Raw genomic sequence first — 20,345 nt, forward strand, 5'->3', positions numbered from 1 at the left:
CTCCAGCTTCTCCTCTCTTCCCATGTAACTGAATCCCTGGTTCCGTTCCAGTAAATCTCCACTTTTAAAGCATGGTGTCCAGAATTAAACTCAAACGTGAGATGTAACTGGATTGGCATAAATTCCATGGTTTTGTCCTCTATGCCGCTATTAGCAAACACAAGGGTGGCATGACGGTACAATGGTTAGCACTGCTGCCCCTCGCCATCAAGGACTCAGGTTTGATCCCAGCCCCGGGTCACTGTCTGTGTGGAGTTTGCACATTCTCCCCATGTCTGCATGGGTCTCACCCATAGAACCCATAGGAGATACTTGTCAGGAAGGAAGATGTGTTGCGCGTTTTGAAAAACTTGAGGATAGACAAGTCCCCAGGGCCTAACGGGATATATCCAAGGATTCTATGGGAAGCAAGAAATGAAATTGCAGAGCCGTTGGCAATGATCTTTTCGTCCTCGCTGTCAACAGGGGTTGCACCAGAGGATTGGAGAGTGGCGAATGTCGTGCCCCTGTTCAAAAAAGGGAATAGGGATAACCCTGGGAATTACAGGCCAGTTAGTCTTACTTCAGTGGTAGGCAAAGTAATGGAAAGGGTACTGAGGGATAGGATTTCTGAGCATCTGGAAAGGCACTGCTTGATTAGGGATAGTCAGCACAGATTTGTGAGGGGTAGGTCTTGCCTTACAAGTCTTATTGACTTCTTTGAGGAGGTGACCAAGCATGTAGATGAAGGTAAAGCAGTGGATGTAGTGTACATGGATTTTAGTAAGGCATTTGATAAGGTTCCCCATTGTAGGCTTGTGCAGAAAGTAAGGAGGCATGGGATAGTGGGAAATTTGGCCAGTTGGATAACAAACTGGCTAACGGATAGAAGACAGAGAGTGGTGGTGGATGGCAAATATTCAGCCTGGAGCCCAGTTATCAGTGGTGTACCGCAGGGATCAGTTCTGGGTCCTCTGCTGTTTGTGATTTTCATTAACGACTTGGATGAGGGAGTTGAAGGGTGGGTCAGTAAATTTGCAGATGATACGAAGATTGGTGGAGTTGTGGATAGTGAGGAGGGCTGTTGTCGGCTTCAAAGAGACATAGATAGAATGCAGAGCTGGGCTGAGAAGTGGCAGATGGAGTTTAACCCTGACAAGTGTGAGGTTGTCCATTTTGGAAGGACAAATATGAATGCAGAATACAGGGTTAATGGTAGGGTTCTTGGCAATGTGGAGGAGCAGAGAGATCTTGGGGTCTATGTTCATAGATCTTTGAAAGTTGCCACTCAAGTGGATAGAGCTGTGAAGAAGGCCTATGGTGTGCTAGCGTTCATTAGCAGAGGGATTGAATTTAAGAGCCGTGAGGTGATGATGCACCTGTACAAAACCTTGGTCAGGCCACATTTGGAGTACTGTGTGCAGTTCTGATCGCCTCATTTTAGTAAGGATGTGGAAGCTTTGGAAAAGGTGCAAAGGAGATTTACCAGGATGTTGCCTGGAATGGAGAGTAGGTCATACGAGGAAAGGTTGAGGGTGCTAGGCCTTTTCTCATTAGAACGGAGAAGGATGAGGGGCGACTTGATAGAGGTTTATAAGATGATTATGGGAATAGATAGAGTAGACAGTCAGAGACTTTTCCCCCGGGTGGAACACACCATTACAAGGGGACATAAATTTAAGATAAATGGTGGAAGATATAGGGGGGATGTCAGAGATAGGTTCTTTACCCAGAGAGTAGTGGGGGCATGGAATGCACTGCCTGTGGAAGTAGTTGAGTCGGAAACATTAGGGACCTTCAAGCAGCTATTGGATAGGTACATGGATAGGGTAGAATAATGGAGTGTAGGTTAACTTTTTAAGGGCAGCACGGTAGCATTGTGGATAGCACAATTGCTTCACAGCTCCAGGGTCCCAAGTTCAATTTCGACTTGGGTCACTGTCTGTGTGGAGTCTGCACATCCTCCCCGTGACTGCGTGGGTTTCCTCCGGGTACTCCGGTTTCCTCCTACAGTCCAAAGATGTGCAGGTTGGGTGGATTGGCCATGAAAAATTGTCCAAAATTCTATGATTAACCTAGGACAAAAGTTCGGCACAACATCGTGGGCCGAAGGGCCTGTTCTGTGCTGTATTTCTCTATCTCTATCTATGTGCAGGGTAGATGGATTGCCCATGCTAAATTGCCCCTTAATTGGAAATAATTAATAAACCCAAGAATTCCATTTGTAATTTTAAAAAGCCTTCTCAGCTTACCTAATTAAATAATTGTGTACATACACAACCAGGTCCCTTGGTTGCTTCACTTTCTTTACATGCAAATGTATGTACGAAGTAGGAGCAGGAGTAGGCCTGCTGCACCATTCACACTGGCGGGCTTCGTCGTGGGCAGCATGGGAACATTTGAGATTGCTGTTCAAAGTCAATGAATGTCCATATTTTCCCGTCTCACCCGCAACAATACTTGATGGTGTCCAGGTCATTAATAAAAAGAGCAGTGTTCCTAATACTAACCCCTTTGGAATGCCACTGCATACTTCCCTCACTCCTGAAAAACAACTTGCACCACTATTCTCTGCTGTTCCTTAGTCAATTTTGTAAATACATTCCACTGCCCCTTTAAATCCATCGGCGTTACATTTGCATAAAGCCAATCTTTAGTAGTATTAAGTGGTACTTTATCAAATACTTTTTTTGAAATCGATAAACATAATATCAATTACACTGACAGCCTTCATCAACTCTTTCTTAATCAAAGAATTTAGGCAAATATGTAGCAAATGCCTTGGGAGATCTCCTTTAGTCTCCCAAAGCCTTTAACAAATCTTTCATTCATGTGACCATAATTTTAAAAATGTCAACTAATATTTTTTGCAAACTACTACTTTAAAGGTTTTCACACCAGCAACATTAGTTTGTAATGCCAGATTTATCACTCTCCTTACTGAAGTTCCCTTGCAACAGAATGTAGATCAATTCTCCCGGGTCTGCAAAGAGTTTGCCCTGACAATCAGCATCAGGGACACCAAAGTTATGGACCAAGATGGAAAGACTCTAACTTCCATCAACATCAATGACCCACTCTGGAATCGTCGACAGCTTCTCCTACCTTGGATCAACAATAACCAGCAACCCTGTGCTTTGCTGCTGAAATCAGCACCATGATTAACAAGGCCACAGCTGTCATGTCAAAGTTGAGAGGTTGAGTGTGGACCATCAGCAAACTGTCAGACTTGTTTTCTCAACAGCCTCATGTTTAGCTCACTGAGCTAAATTGCTGGCTTTTAAAGCAGACAAAGCAGGCCAGTAGCACGGTTTGATTCCCGTACCAGCCTCCCCGGACAAGTGCCGGAATGTGGCAACTAGGGGCTTTTCATAGTAACTTCGTTGAAGCCTACTCGTGACAATAAGCGATTTTCATTTCATTTTCATTCACTTTACAGCAGCAATGCATGGACAAATTGTGCAAGCCAAGAAAAGCAACTGAACAGCTCCCAACTCCACTGCCTCAGGCAAATGTTGGGCATCTCCTGGCAGGACAGAATGCCGAAATTGGAAGTACACCAGTGGGTAGTGATCTTCTCTCTCTTTTCCAATATTCGATGGCCTGCATTCTACACCCAGTAGCATAACAGCTCCTCGATTCTTCCTTAATTCTAACCAGGTAATAAATATAAAATAAATAAATAATCTCTTATTGTCACAAGTAGGCTTCAATGAAGTTACTGTGAAAAGACCCCAGTCACCACATTCTGGCACCTGCTCGAGGAGGCCGGTATGGAAATTGAACCCGCGCTGCTGGCCTTGTTCTGCATTACAAGCCAGCTGTTTATCCCACTGTGCTAAACCAGCCCTTCATTTGGTAGATGGAGTACAACAGTGGGAAAATCCAGCTTTGACAAAGAGTCATCCAGACTCGAAACATTAGCTCCGTTCTCTCTCCACAGATGCTGTCAGACCTGCTGAGTTTCTCCAGTATTTACCGTTTTTGTTGTGGGAAAATGTGAGATTCTGGGCTGGATTCTCCAGTCCCCCAGCCAGTGTGTCCAAAGGTTGGGTGTGGTTACTGGATTACGGGGATGGGATGGGGGCGTGGGCTTAGATGGGGTGCCCTTTCCAAGGGCCCGTGCAGAATCAATGGGCTGAATGGCCTCCTTTGGCACTGTAAATTCCATGTATAATTCTTTTTGTCTTTCTCAGTCTTCCATACACCTTGTTTCTCCATTCAATTGGTTCCTCTTGTGCAACCCTCCCCCCACAACTAAACTATTTTAAACTCTCCTCTATCACACTGGTTAACAACCTTTATGTAACAACCTTGATCCCAGCTCTGTTAATGGGATATCTTTTATAAATTTTCAGCAGACTGAATCCCAGGAAATGCCACCGCTGTAAATTGCATTCCACCCCATTGTGGGCACTGGGTATTTTTACTGCAACAGATCTGTCTTGTAATGCAAGTTGCCCACTTGCAGTTCCCAAGTGGATCTTTTTCTCCTCAAACCCTTCAAAGAGGTAGTTTTATCCTTCAGATAAATATTTTCCCACTCTAAACCCCCTTCACAAGGAAATTCTTCCTTCTTGATTTCTATCCTAGTTGCAGCTACTACCTGATGATACTGCCTTACTCAATGAATCATGAATTAGGGTGAGGATACCTAATTCACTGCAATGGCAAGTACTGTCCTTACAGGACATTGCAGAGTTTGCCCCAACTGGACTGGCAATCAGATGATCATTGGGGATTGGAACGAAAGCGAACACCTAATCAAATCCTTCAAGGCAGCTAATTTGCCACAACATGGGATGACCATACATATAGATATGCATTCATTGACTACAAATCCTGACTACCTTCAGGATTATGATGGGAATTGCCTATAAATTATGAGGAGAAATCTAGCCTAAAATTCCAAAGCTATGTGCTAGGAAGATTAATTCACTATGTTATCCCATATTGTTTTTATTTAACTTGAATTAAAATTGCTCTTTTCACCTCAGATTAAGAATGAAACTGGGTCAGCCTTTTTCTACATTCTTGAAAAGTGAGCAACTCTGGCAAGTCAACATTGCCGATCTTTAGTCCCCCTCAGGAGAATAAGAGTCAGGCATTGTGGGGGTAAAATTGGACATGGGTGGAGACACAAAACAAATGATTTTGCATCAGTCACCAGCTATACACACTACTCTATATTCATTTCCTTTGACTTCAATAGAACTGAATATTAAGCATGTAATTTAGAAGCCAGCAAAAGCGATTCTGCCTCTTGCACCCTGCTCATGTCCAGCTTTATAGTGTGTGACCACCATCATGTCTCGGCTAAACTAGATATTCTCTTCCTGAATTAGTTGAGCATTTATTTTTTTTACTGATTCAATTTCATAAGATGCTTTGACTTGATTTAGTGTTGTATCATTAATGTAATTGTAATCACACTCAGATTGTTTTCAAGTAATATTCCCTTTTTAGATGGAAGGATATTTTGAAAGTACTTCATTTTTACCTAGATGTAGCAATCTTACAAAACAAGCTGCACTTGTGGCTTTACAGATCATATGCCTAATTAATAGCCTACTAATCATTGTATTTAATAATGGTTCAGGAGTTTCTACCTTAATTGAACGACACCGAGGTTCTGGGCGCTGTTACGTTTTGCAATCTTCACTCCACGGAAGCCATGAAAGCCTTGTCTATCTATATGTAATGACCCTGAAGTAAATTATGGTGTACAAGCCTACACCACAAATCGTGTCTCAAAATTGATGCTAATTGTCACCATGTGGCTCACAAAAACCACAAGGATGTTTGGTATGATGGTATTTTACAGTTGTGGATGTTTCCTGAGGTTACAGCTTGGGTGCACTGCTACTCTATCTTGTGATTTAAATACAGCTTTAATTTCAAAATCAATTCAATAATTAGCAACCTTCCACATCAAAGATAAAAGTATAATCTATTTTCTAATAGCATATCTGAGTAAGTTTTCAAGCTTGGCCAGAATGTGAAATGAATTTGAAACATTTACAACACTACAACAAAAGCTTTCAATTGTGTTACCTCCACCTTACCATCATTTTTTTGTCTCCAAAGAAGCCATAAAGCTTGACTTTATGGTGCCACCTTAAAAGATCTATTGGGTCCTTATATTTCTTCATTTAGAAAGAGGTTATTCATTCAGATTGTTGTGTAGAGCAGGAGATTTTGTGTCAGCTGAACCCAGCCCAATCAAACAACCCCTTCAATTCCTCTTAAGACATTTCAGACTTCATTACCTGTCCTCAAAGCTGGATCAGAAAGCTTTGGAAGCACCTAGAATTCTTGATCCTGTAAGGTTGCATAAAGACGCTTTCAAAAGTGCTTGAATATACGATCCTAAATATCAATCCATCTAGCTTGCACACTCATGTTCGTCGTCACATTTAGTATTTATGTTACATATTTTTCTTCTGGTCAGTGTCAATCCCTACAGTGCAGAAGGAGGCCATTCAGCCCATCGAGTCTGCAGTGACCTTGTGAAACAGCACCCTACATAAACCCATTCCCCTGCCCCTCCCCATAACACCACCTAACCTTTTTGACAACAGGGGGAAATTTAGCATGGCCAATCCAATAACCTGTACGTCTTTGGGCTGGGAGGAAATCGGAGCACCCAGAGGAAACTCATGCAGACACAGGGAGAAAGTGCAAACTCCACAAAGTCACCGGGGTTGAAATCAAAGCCGGGCCTTTGGCGCTGTGAGGCAACTGCGGTAACTACTGTGCACTGTGCCATCCCAAAAGGGTACATAGAACATAGAACAGTACAGCACAGAACAGGCCCTTCGGCCCTCGATGTTGTGCCGAGCAATGATCACCCTACTCAAGTCAATGTATCCACCCTATACCAATAACCCAACAACCTCCCCCCCCTCCCCCATTAACCTAATTTTTTAGGACACTAAGGGCAATTTAGCATAGCCAATCCACCTAACCCGCACATCTTTGGACTGTGGGAGGAAACCAGAGCACCCGGAGGAAACCCACGCACACGGGGAGGACGTGCAGACTCCGCACAGACAGTGACCCAGCCGGGAATTGAACCTGGGACCCTGGAGTTGTGAAGCATTTATGCTAACCACCATGCTACCGTGCTGCCCACTTTGCCGTACTTTGATTGGAATAAACAACCTTATCATTTTCTGGTGAGTGAAATCCATTTCTATGTCAATGCTGTAACATCATGTCATTTAATACATGTGAATGGTAAGCCCAGCAGCGAGAGGCTGTTTTCGCACAACTTACAGAGGAGCTTGCATTTCGGACAGCTGTCTCTGCATTTTCACCTTTAACTTCTGATATGCACTTGCTAGAAATTGCTGTCCAATTTATATAATAAGTACAAATGAGTACTGTTAGCCTCATCATTAGTTTCACAGAAAAACGTCTGATCTAATGTTTTCTGAATTCTGAGGCAATTTTATGTTGCGCACCCACCCTGATAAATCATATTGTCCCCTTCCACAAACATTCAATCCCTCCAGCACCGAAGCACAGTGGTAGCAGTGTGTGCTAGCTACAAGGTGCACAGCAGGAACTCACCAAGGCTCCTTCGGCAGCACCTTCCAAACCCACGACCCACTACCATCTAGAAGGACAAGGACAGCAGACACATGGGAACATCACCACCTGGAAGTTCCCCTCCAAGTCATTCATTATCCTGACTTGGAAATATGTCACCATTTCTATTCTGTCGCTGGATCAAAATCCTGGCGCTCCCTCCCGAACAGCATAGTAGGTGTATCTACACCACATGGACTGAACCATAGAATAGAATTCCGACAGTGCAGAGTGAAACCATTCAGCCCATTGTGTCTGCACCTACCCTCCCTAGGCACCCAATATAGGCCCACTCCTCCTCCCTATCCCCGTAACCCCATCTAACATGCACATAGAACATAGAACGATACAGCGCAGTACAGGCCCTTCGGCCCACAATGTTGCACCGACATGGGAAGTCAAAAACTAAAGGCCATCTAACCTACACTATGCCATTATCATCCATATGCTTATCCAATAAACTTTTAAATGCCCTCAATGTTGGCGAGTTCACTACTGTTGCAGGTAGGGCATTCCACGGCCTCACCACTCTTTGCATAAAAAACCTACCTCTGACGTCTGTCCTATATCTATTACCCCTCAATTTCTCACCACCACCTTCTCAAGGGCAATTAGGGATGGGCAACAGCGATGCCCACATCCCATAAAAATGATTTTTTAAAAACGATTGAATGCAGGATCTGTGGAACAACATTCAGAACCAACTTCCACCCCACCTTCCTCCTGATTTGAACCCTTACTATTGAGGTGAAAGGCCAACATCCATCAGTTATAACCATTAAAATATGTGTCCTTTTCTGTGCATCCATCTACGCATGTTACTGTTTGTTTGTGGAATGCTGTGTGCTCACAATTCAGTGTACTGTGACAATGTATAGATTATGTGTCTCCTGAGAGATTAACTAAAATAATTGTAAAAGGGCCTTTAACACAGATAAATCAGGTCTCACTTCAAACATATTGTTCTAAAAGAATAATGAGCGGCTAGTCAGTAATTACTTTCATCCTTTGATATCTGCACTCTTCAACCAATATTCTCTTCTTTCTCCCAATTACTTGCAACTGGGAGAGTGAATGTGCAAAAGAGATGGTTATGGTGATTCTTCTGATACTAGTTATTTAATATAACTGATCTCTATAATTGAGTCAAAAGTGAGAATTGATTCCTTAACATATCTCCCACAGTCCTACTGAATGAGATAATGGAGACAACTTACTTTCAACATCCACTAAAATAATGTCCAGTCTATGCATTATGATAGCTCCTGTGGCTGGATATTTAAAAGTACAAAACGCCAAACTTTTTTTTTAAGTTATGAAAATAAAACTTAGATGACAATGATAGCTCATGATTCAAAGCTTGATAAACTTCAGGGTCAACCATAACTTTCAGCAGTTTTGCAACAATGGAAAAGTGTACTAAGATAAATAAGGCACCCCACACAATGTGGGCGAAATTCTCCGACCCCCACGACGGGTGGGAGAATAGCGGGAGGGCCTTCCCGACATTTTTGCCGCCCTCCCGCTATTCTCCCCCCCCCCCCCGCCGAAGTCCCGACCCGAATCGCTGCCGCCGTTTTTTTACGGCCGGCAGCGATTCTCAGCTGTTAGATGGGCCGAAGTCCCAGCCCTTTCCGCCGTTTTTACGAACGGCAAACACACCTGGTCTTGCCGTTCGTAAACACGGCGTCACAAACTCGCTTTTTATAACCATGGCACCGATTGGCATGGCAGTACCACGGCCGTGCCAAGGGTGCCATGGGCCTGCGATCGGTGGGCACCGATCGCGGGCAGCGGGCCCGATGCCCGCGCACTACTTGTCCTTCCGCCGCCCCGCAGTATCTATTCGCGGGGCGGCTGAGGGGCAACCCGGCCCGCGCACGCGCGGGGATTTGCGCAAAAACGCGATGACGTCACCCGCGCATGCGCGGGTTGGAGTCTTCCAAACTGCGCATGCGCGGCTGACGTCATATGACCCGTCAGCCGGCACTAACTCCGGCAAGCGGGCTTAACGATTTTCGTTAAGCCCGTCTTGCCGGAGCCTACGGCGTCGGGCTGCTAGCCCCGACCGGGGACCAGAATCGGTCCCCGGTCGGGAAGGGGCGCGCTGCCGTAAAACGGCAGCTTTACGATTTCTCCCGTTTTGGGAGAATCTCGCCCTGTGTGTCTATATCTGTAGCAATTAGGTTACAGTTATACTACATCTATATTTGGACTAGCCCCACCTGTTCAAATTTGCAGGCTGCAGATTAGAATTATACTGACGACAGATCTTGTCTAATTGGTGACAAAGTAAAGCAGAAATGGAATGTGTGAGTGCATTGGAAAGGCAGATAAATATTTGTACAAGTCCATCCAAGGTGTTAACAGTCCTAGACTGCAAATTCTAAGTGGTGGGAGAATGTATCCATACACGTTGGTGATGGCTTTTCCGCAGCTAAAACGTGTCATGTAACTTCTGATCAGGGTGTTAAATTCCAGGGACTGACCCAGGATGGAGATTGCCACTTTTCACATCGAAGCACATCAGGAACTGCTTCACGTTGAAGCGCAGGTGACAATTTAACTCCCTTGTCTTCGTCTTCAATATGTACAGCAGATTTTTAAAAAAGGCAGTCTATTCTGCCAATCTTCTGGAAATGACTGATAATCTCTCACAAACCCCCTGGTAAATTAAACTGAACAGACCATACTCCATGCCGCCTCTCCTCCCCTCTCCCGGAACCTATGCAGAAGGAAAGAGAGGAAATGGTGTCCTTATTACCTGGTGAGCAACGAGGGCAACACTGCTGTGGTTGTGTCACTGGGCTGGAACAGTGGATACTCGGGCATTTCACTCGATTGCAAGCCACGTGCCCATTCTGGAAGTATAAATCCCGTGTTAGTCATTCAGTTACAAATCCAGAGATTGTACCAAATAAAGCTCACACAGCTCTGAATTGGATTGGCTGCAATTTAACATCATCTGGGGGTTCACAGTTAAATGGCCGCAGGTAACAGGCATCCTAGTGTCATTGAGAACACACATAAAGAACATTATTTTGCGACAATATTATCTTACTCTGTAAAATGTTGAAATATAAAATCTATACAAAAGATGCAACACTTCTAAAATCCGGCAGTGTCTCCTGTACAGCCTCTATAAGATTGGTTGAATATAGCTTTTTAAACACGCGTCTCGTGTATTTTAATGTTTTCATCTCAGGCTCATTGGTTTTGCTGTTGTGATCGACTTTTGCCAGGTCGGGTTGTGCTGTCGCACTCCTGAAGCGCCCTAGCGAATTAAGTTGGAAATTGCTGGGTCCATGTCCACGCTGTTCCCTCTGCTTTAGTAGCTGTTCTTTCTACTTTGACTATCGAGCCCATCACATGCGTGGGGTTTACTTTCTCGTGGTTTGCACTCTGGACACTTCTGGTTTCATCAATTGTGACTTGGCCAAAAGCGATCACAATCAAGGGGTGAGGATCAGGTTAGGGAAGTCCGCGGATTAGAAGAATGACATTTAAAAAGTGATGTTTTCATAAAGATTGGCTCACGCAGTATCTCCACGCCATTTTACTGGCATAAACACAGCATGGGCCGGGGGGCGGGGGGGGTTATTTCAGCACGTGGACGCTGTTAGGAGACCAAGGTTAGACTGTCGCCAAGCTTCTAAAGTTCTAAAGCTGGGGTCTCTAAAATGACAGCGCTCCAATCTTTTCTATTTGGCTGTACGTATTGCTGTGTCTGAACACTCTGTTACATTATCAACTCAATGACTATTTGCTGAGGCTTACTTGACGCTTAGATTTTAGTGGAGGGAAGGATGATTGTAATGTACCTCCGAGCAAAGACAGTTTATACAATAGACGAATCCATAGGGCTCCAGGTAAGGGTGCCATCTCTCTCCCATCCGATACTTCTTATCTTGGAACACACAAAATGTGTCTGACTCTGTTGAGGGAAATGTAACAACAGGACCAGTCAATGCCTTGTCATGTGAAACACCGACTACCGGTAACCGGACCTCATGATAGCCACATTTAATTAACACTCAACCGAATAACGAGGATCTTAAGAGGCACATACACCAACCTGGGGTATTTCCAGTGGCGACCCAGTGTATATGACCATGCACTGTAAAGGTCAAATGTGGGAGCCCCATCGTCAGTCAGATGCAATGAAAGCAATATGGACATGAATTCAACATTCCGCTGAAATTTCCCGCCCCGGACTATTGGGCAATGTTAAAATACCTTCTGTTCTGAACCATCCTTCTAAACCAAATGGGGTAGAAGGTAAAGATGCTCAAACACCGACCCGCCAGACAGGTTTATATGAACTGAACTCAGAGTAAACGGCGGCTGCAGGTTATGTGGACACTGTGCATGTCCTCTGGAGCATCACTTCAGCAGCACTTCTATACACACCCCTGCATCCGCAGTATTTTGCTTCTGCAGCTGAACACCGACATTATGTTAGACACAGTGGCAAATTCACAAAACCGGTAGTCAAAACATTGTCCTTGGACAAGTAGGGGGTTAGGACGAGTATGTTTAGATGTCAAATCCCGCGCGCTTCTGTTTTACTTGTTGTTAAAAGGAAAATAACATTTCAGTTAACCCAGGGATTCAAACTCAGCATCAGGGTCAAACTTAGAGTCCTTGACACAGTTTGCTTTAGGTTTCGATTGAACAAAACTTGCGATTGGGGGCTGTGTCGGTCGGTACTGCAGCTGTCACTGTTAACAGAAAATGCAGCAGTATTTGGGATTGGGTTCAGATTTAACCTTGTGGTTAGGTGCTCAGAGGTACCATTGAGGTCTCGGACCAGAGTCTTGGTAAACTGAGGCACTATTTGCGTTGAGTGCGAGTTGAAGCAGAAGTGGAATTATGTGGAGCTGCGGCTTCAATTCCAGTTAGAAACCGGATCCGTCCTTTGAGGTCGGGCTCCGAGTAGCAGACAGGTAAGCTGCGCATCTTTTGGTTTGAATAGGGCCAAGTGGAACCTCAGCGTCAATGAGCCGAGAGTTTGGACCCTGGCAGCAGAGTGGATGGGTCTTGTGTTGGGGTTTCGGGGGTTGCTTTGGGGCAGAACGGCATTGGGACCAGCATGAAGACCGTGGACTCTATCCAGGGTCAAGAATATGAAGAGGTTTGCCTTTCACACAAAACCCATTCTGCCCCGGCGCTGGGAGCCGGCAGTCGACCCGCAGAGTCAGAACAGAATGAAACAATAACAATAGTAACCTCTGAAATAACAGAGAGCAATGGGGCGCTATTCGCCCAAACTTACGTTTGCCCAGCTCAGCTCTGCCTGCCGCCTCCACCTGGAGCAGCAGAACGGCGCAGTAAAAGACGAGGCCAAGTTCTTCTCTGCTCGCCTGTCTCCAGATCGTTCTCATCCTTCAACGCGACTGGGAAAAGTTCAGCAGAACTGCTCCGGGAGAGGGGGAAATAAATAGGGGAGATCTGTGTTTTGAAGGAAAAGGAGAAGGTTACTGAATTCAAGTTGAGGTGTCGCCACTTCTTTCCCCCACGTCCCCCGCTTTGTTTTATTTGGTCGGAGAAGGTACACACAGACTGCGCAGCAAATCCCACAGACACGCGTTACTTTCCTTCCAAAATAAATTACTGCGTATTTTGAAACACATTCCACACATCCTCCTGACACAGTCACTTCCAGGCACGCATGGCATATTTAAGGCTGTTACGCATACCATCCTGGATTCTTAAATTTGAAGATCTATTAACACTCTGGCGTTATACATTTAGTGGGCATTTAAAACAGCGCCGCGCTGATCCCAATGTTCCTCACAATCAGCATTCAGAGGCATAATTGCACCTTCCGCTTGGCACAGACTCCTATTAAGCCCCTGCTGTCGCACACTTTACATGTTTATCCCATTCTTAAAGTTACACAGCCAATGCGCAGAGTGGTCAGGGAAAGAAAGTCCTTCATCCATCTCATTGCTTGCTCCACAAACCGATTCAAATTCGAATTGAGTCCAATTCATGGTCTCCACAAGAGAGAGACATACAAGATCCAAGCTGACAAGCACCTCATCTTGGGCTTGACCTGCTCCACTGTCAGTCCAGCTGCACCCTGAAATGACCAATCTGTGCAATGTCTGTGCAATTTTCCCCACAAGCTACTTTCCTGAGATGCTGACCTCTAATCCCACCCAAGCAAGGGGAAATCATGCTAATACCCGAATCAGCTGTCAGTAACTGTCTGGCTATTATTCCGGCAGGATTCCACAGTATCAACTAACATTAATTACAATCCAAATCAAAGTTTAAAAAATCGTGTTTTTGTTCCCCCACAATTTGTGCACAAGCTTGCTTTGCTCCAGTTGTCTATTTATCTCTGTAAGGTGTGATATCACATTCCCGGTGCAGAAAGCTGCGGTTATTTCCAACCCTGCTCGATCTGAAATAGACGGGGACGTCCAGATTTGACCAGTCTGACTTGCAACAGTATTTTATTTCTGAAGGCTGTCCCGCCGACCGTTCAGTAAACGAGTATGTTTGTGGGGGTGGGGTGGAGGTGGTGGTGTGGTGTGTGGGGAGGGGTGTGGGCTCCTTATGTGTTGTAACTTCGCCGGAGTTACTGGAGCTGGCATTCAGCATTTCCTGGCCTGCCCGCTGGTGAAGGCTGGCCAAGGTCTGAAATTAACCGGCTCTTACGCTACTGTCTGAATATTAAGACACACTGGTAAAAATGCTTATTTAAAGAAGAAACAGAAAGGTGCATGTACAGTTCTCCAATGCCATGTAGACTTTTACAGTAATGTCACAAAGTAACCGATTCAAAACATTGGCCACGAAAGGGTGTAATCTTCTGCCTCTTTAGCGAGTCGAGTTTCAGTAATTACCAGGACCAAATAATCTCACACATGACATTGCCTCTGTTCTAACTGCTCTGACAATCTAGGCAGGAGATAGATCCAGTGACAATAAGCAATGACTTACCAGGAGCGCTCCACGCCGCAGGATTTGGGGTGAATATTAAAAGGTTGTGTCCCCCGCCCCCACAGCAGCACAGGATCCAGAGCCGCGTTGAGACGATGCGCTCTCGGTGATTTGTGACAACCCTTCAGCTTTTCAAACGGGCTGAGGTGGAGGGAGCAGCGCACGGAGAATGAGTGCTAAATGCTCGCTGGGGAAGTTCAACTCCGACTAGTTTGGTAGATACGCGATTCTTCTTTTCAAAATCTGTCCCTTAACACCAAACAAAAAAAAAACAGTGGTGGGAGGGGGAAGAGGATAGACATCTATCATCACCTTGCGATGAGAGGTTCAACTCGGAGTGTGTGTGTGTGTGTGGCTTTCTAGGCAGCAAGGCGCTGGAGTTTACAATGAACTCATATCACCAACTCTCTCTAACCGACTGTCTGATGAGCAGAAACGCTGCCCTGGTGTCTGATGTTCACACTTTCATTTTCTCCCCGAGGGTAGCGTTTGTGAGATCTCTCAGGTGGCCGAATTCCACGGGGTTAGTGTAACTCAGCAGCGACCCTCACAGGGCTGCGTCCCCATGTGTCAGCTTGTCAGCCACAGGCTGAGGACAACCAGTTAGGGCGGATCAATCAGTGGGGGACGGACGGGTGGTGTTTTGTAACCCCCCTCAACCCCCCTCCTCCCTCCCCCCCTCTCCCCTGCGTTTCTAACCCCCTTTCATATATGTGACCTGATGGGAAGAATTGGAAGCGCCAACATCAGGCCAACTTAAAACAAGGCGCCTGGACAGGCGCTGGGAGACTCTCAGAGGAGCCGAGAGCCCATCACAAACCGTGAAAGCGCAAAACTTCACTTCCTCTCAATTGGCAAACTCGCTGCAACTTAATACTTATCATCGGAAGGCTAAATTAGCACAATAGAGCCCCGGAGAACAAAAGAATGTATTCAGCGGAATGCAAATTCGAAAACTCGCCTTATAATAAGAGGCTGGCGGTGAAATGAATGGTGAAATGCCAACAAAGTCTAAGCTGTCAAAAAAAATGCAGTAGAAACAGATTTTAATCTAATAATTAAGGATTTTTTTTTACGGGGACGACAAAGAGAACAGATGCAGTTTGGAACCTTCAGTAACAGGACCCGGGACAGACTGCAATTAACAAACTCCCTCGTATATCTCCTTCCAGCCCTCGGCACGTAACCCACTGTGTGAACGTTTCGCAGTTTCCAAACTCGAGCTGCCGAAAATCATCTGGCTTGGGGCAATGCCATTTTATTTGTGTCATGGTATGAAATAAAGCGATTGTATTGGACTAATTGTGGCATGGCGTTGCATTAAATAGTCTGTCAGAATTGTAGAGAGAGAGAAAGAGCCATTTCATTCTGTTCTAAAAAGTCCAAGATCTGATGCAAAATTCAGCAACATGTTTTCCTTGAACGACAAGTGTTCTGCAGCATGTTAAACCCACATGCTAGTACACGATAAGTGAAGTCCCCGACCACCGAGCAAATCATTTCCTTTAGCAAATGGGACATGTCCTAAAAACCTTGGGCTGGGGTCAGTCACATTTGCAGAATTACGGCTAAAGACCCTGTTGCCATTCCTCAAGTGGCCTACAACCTCCAGGTTGTGTAAATACAGATTCCATATTTAAATAAAATAATGGGAGGTTTACAAAAGTGATGCACCAATAAGATTTTAGATGGTTAACTGGGAGACCTGGATTTACTTTTCCTCTTCCCTTCCCCATATTCGCCATCCCCCAAATAACGGTAGACTACCAAACGGATAGTTTCTTCCATCAACTTATCAACAGTATGTAAATGATTAAGAATTTAATGCATCGACAATACAGGGTTTATAAAAGTTAATACAAAACGCAATGTGCTGTGACCTTTCATCTTTATTCTGCAAGTTCAGACCTGTATTTTGCAACTTTTTCCAATATGTGTACACTTAAATGGACATAATTGTACAATCCTTTTATTATCATTTTTATTATTTTAATGATTGTCCAGAATTAATTCCGACCTCAGGTGTCTGTGTGGAGGCTGCGCATTCTCCCTGTGTCTGCGTGGGTTTCCTCCCACAGTCCAAAGATGTGCAGGTTAGGTGGATTGGCCATGCTAAATTGCCCCTTAGTGTTCAAAAGGTTAGGTCGGGTTACGGGGATAGTGTGGACGGTCGTTTGTGCATTGACGTTTAAAGTCCTCGTAATCTTTGCCTTGTGAATCAGGAAAGAGACTAAAAGCAAAAGCACATATTAACTTTAACCCCCAAAACTGAACAAAGCCACCTATCAGCTTATGGTGACTAGCTCCTGAAAAAAAGGAAATGAATGGCTGCCATCTTAGGTAGAACCCTTCTACCTATCCTCTAACGGTGTACTTAACCTTCTCCAAATGTACAAAAAAACGTGAGGTCACCAATCAAGCTGAGGCACTGGATGGGGTAGGAGACCTCCACCCAAACAGAACTCACCTCCGGGTTATCAACGAGGCGAAGGTGAGGACATCCACCTTCACCCCCATCCGAAACACGGGAGAATCTGATACCTCAAACATGGCCACCACCAGACTTGGATCCAACACAACATTGAATGTCTCCGACATGGTGTTAAAGAAAGAGGCCCACAAGCTTACCAACTGGGGACAAGACCAGAAAATATGAGTGTGGGTAGCTGGCCTCTGAGATCAGCGCTCACAATTGTCCTCCATCCGAGTGAAAAATCCGCTCATCCTCACACTTGCCAGAAGCGCTCTTTACACCACCTTGAATTGAATCAAGCTAGGCCAAGCACATGAAGACTTGTGATTAGCCCTGTGAAGGGCCTCATTCCACACCTCACCATCGGGCGGAATGGTAGCACAGTGGCTAGCATTGTTGCTTCACACCGCCAGGGTCCCAGCTTCGATTCCCTCTTGGCTCGCTGTCTGTGTGGTCTGCATGTTCTCCCTGTGTCTGCGTGGGTTTCCTCCGGGTGCTACGGTTTCCTGCCACAAGTCCCGAAAGACGTGCTGTAAGGTAATTTGGACATTCTGAATTCTCACACTGTGTACCCGAACAGACGCCAGAATGTGGCGACTCGGAACCTTTCACAGTAGCTTCATTGCAGTGTTACTGTAAGCCTACTTGTGACAATAAAGATTATTATCATTCAGAATGGCACCCAATTCACCCACCCATTTCATCCTCACCTCACTCAATGGAGCTCCCTCTGCTGAGAGGATATGTCCATGTATACCGTAAATAGTCCCTCCCCCCTCATCAGACCCAGTCAAAGACAAAATCCTCTTCAACAGGGAACAGGGTGGTGGCAAAGAAAGGAGAAGAAAGCCTTGTGTGGGAAATCAAGAATCTGAAAGTGTCTGAAAAGACTGGGACCAGGCAGTTGGAATGTCTCCATCAGCTCCTTAAAACTGAAAAACGTCCCCTCCACAAACAGGTCTCCAAACCTCTTCAAACCCTTTCTCTCCCATGACTTTAACACCGAGTCCAAACCAGCTGGCAGAAAAAGGTGGTTGTTGCAGATGGGGGCGAGCGAAGACAGGGAACAGAGCTTAAAATGCTGCCCTAAGTGCTTCCAGATTCTCAGGGGGAACACCAACACTGGATTCAGGGAAAATTGCACCAAGGCTGGAAACAGTGCAGGAACTTGCTTCCAATCATTCCCATATGGAACCAGGAACACTGAACCTCAACAATAGCTTCTGAATATTGGCTGCCGAACAGTAAAGCAATAAATTGGGTAGAGCCAAGCTCCCTGGCTGCCTATCTCTTTGAAGCAAAGCCCCACAGACCTTGGAGTCTTCCCCGCCCAAACAAGGGGTGACATTAATTTGTTGATTTTGACAAAAAAGGGCTTGGGTAGAAAAATGGAGAGACATCGAAAAATAAATAAAAATCTCAGGAGTGCGTTCATTTTACTATTCTGAACCCTGCCCGCCAAAGACAGGGTGAGGTGATCCCATGTCTGTGAGTATGACTTGACACTATCAAACAGATTAGTGTAATTTAGTTTATGAAAGAAGGCTCAATTGTGGGCTGTCCAGATCACCAGATAACAAAATCTAATCTTGGCAAGACAAAAAGCAGTATCCCCAGCTGGGCTCTCCTCCCCGACGGTTTGACCAGGAATCATTAACCCCTGTCCACGTTCAACTTATACCCAGAGAAGGAGCCAAAACTCCTAAGCAGCTTCATTATCTCATCAATAGAGAGAGGGTACTGGGCCTTGAGGTACTGTTACTTACAGAGTTACCAGCTAAGAGCTGGAAGGTGGAATGAGAGAGCTTGGCCGGGATTCTCCCCTACCCAGCGGGGCGGGGTACCCCGGCGCACCGGAGTGGCGAGAACCACTCCGGCATCGGGGGCCTCCCCAAAGGTGCGGAATTCTCCGCACCTTTAAGAGTGGCTCCCGCTCCGCTGACCGGCGCAAACGGCCTTTGGCGCCACGCCGACCGGCGCCACGGCTGGCCGAAAGGCCTTTGCCAGTCGGCGTGAGTCCGTGCATGCGCTGGAGCATCAGCGGCCGCTGATATCACCCCGGCGCATGCGCGGTGGAGGGGGTCTCTTCCACCTCCACCATGGTGGAGGCCGTGGCGGAAGAAAAAGAGTGCCCCCACGGCACAGGCCCACCCGCCGATCGGTGGGCCCCGATCGTGGGCCAGGCCACCGTGAGGGCACTCCCCTGGGTCAGATCACCCCGCCCCCCCCCCCCCCCCCCCCCAGGACCCCGGGGCCCGCTCACGCCGCCTGTTCCTGCCAGCACCAGGGGTGGTTTAAACCACGTCGGCGGGAGAGGCCTGACAGCGGCGGGAGTTCAGCCCATCGTAGGCTGGAGAATCACCACGGGGGCCCCGCGGACCGGCGCAGGGGCCCCGCGGACTGGCGCGGGGGGCCCGCTGACCGGCGCGGCGCGATTCCCGCCGCCGCCGATTCCCAGGTGGCGGAGAATTCCAGCCACGGTGGGGGCGGGATTTACGCTGGCCCTGGGCGATTCTCCAATCCTGCGGGGGGGTCGGAGAATTCCGCCCCATAGCTCTTTCTTAGAACATAAGAAAATAAGACCTTGGAGCAGGAGTAGACAATTTAGTCTCCCGAGCCTGCTCCACCATTCAATATGATCATGGCTAATCTCATCATTGCCTCATCCCCAGCATCCTGCCCATTCTCCATAACCCTTCAACCCATTACTAATTAAAAATCTGTCTTATTCCTCAAATTTATTCATTGTCCCAGCATCCACCGCACTCCGTGGTACTGAATTCCACAGATTCACAACTCTTTGATAGAAGTAGTTTCTCCTAATTTCTGTTTTAACTTTGCTCCCGCTTATCCTGAGAGTATGACCTCTCATTCCAGAATGCTCCATGAGAGGAAGCATCCACTCCACGTTGATTTTATTCATACCTTTAACATGTTATATACCTCAATTTGATCTCCCCTCATTCTTCTAAACCCCAGAGAGTTAGGGTTAGGGTTAGCCTTCTGAACTGCCTCCAATTCCACTACTTCTTTGCTCAAATAAGGGGCCCAAAACTGTGCACAATATGAGAGAATACAAAAGTTTTTGATATGTATATAAATAGTAAAGGGGTAGAGGAGCTGATACATATAGGCAGGGGGCATGGCTGAAGTACTAAATTAGAAAATTGCATCTATCTTCATCAAGAAAGAAGACATTACACAAGTCATGATGAAAAATGGGTTTAAAATCAATAAGGAGGGTATATTAAAGTGGCTGGCTGAATTTAAAAGTTGATAAGTCACCAGAACCGGAGGAGGTGCATCAAATGATATTGAAGGAAGGAGGGTGGAAATTGCAGAGGCA

General features: G+C 46.0%; 1 protein-coding gene across 1 annotated transcript in view; it reads right to left on the minus strand.

The window, feature by feature from the left end:
• Positions 1-15,171, minus strand: part of chrdl2 (chordin-like 2) — a 59,226-nt gene extending 44,055 nt beyond the window's left edge. The window contains 4 exon segments of the mRNA XM_038776107.1: positions 10,337-10,433; positions 11,394-11,506; positions 12,848-13,023; positions 14,527-15,171. Of these exon segments, the coding sequence (XP_038632035.1) occupies positions 10,337-10,433; positions 11,394-11,506; positions 12,848-12,956 (319 nt within the window). The 5' untranslated portion in view covers positions 12,957-13,023; positions 14,527-15,171.
• Positions 15,172-20,345: the final 5,174 nt, after the last annotated feature.

This window comes from Scyliorhinus canicula, chromosome 17 (genome assembly GCF_902713615.1).
Source record: "Scyliorhinus canicula chromosome 17, sScyCan1.1, whole genome shotgun sequence".
NCBI classification, from domain to species: Eukaryota; Metazoa; Chordata; class Chondrichthyes; order Carcharhiniformes; family Scyliorhinidae; genus Scyliorhinus; species Scyliorhinus canicula.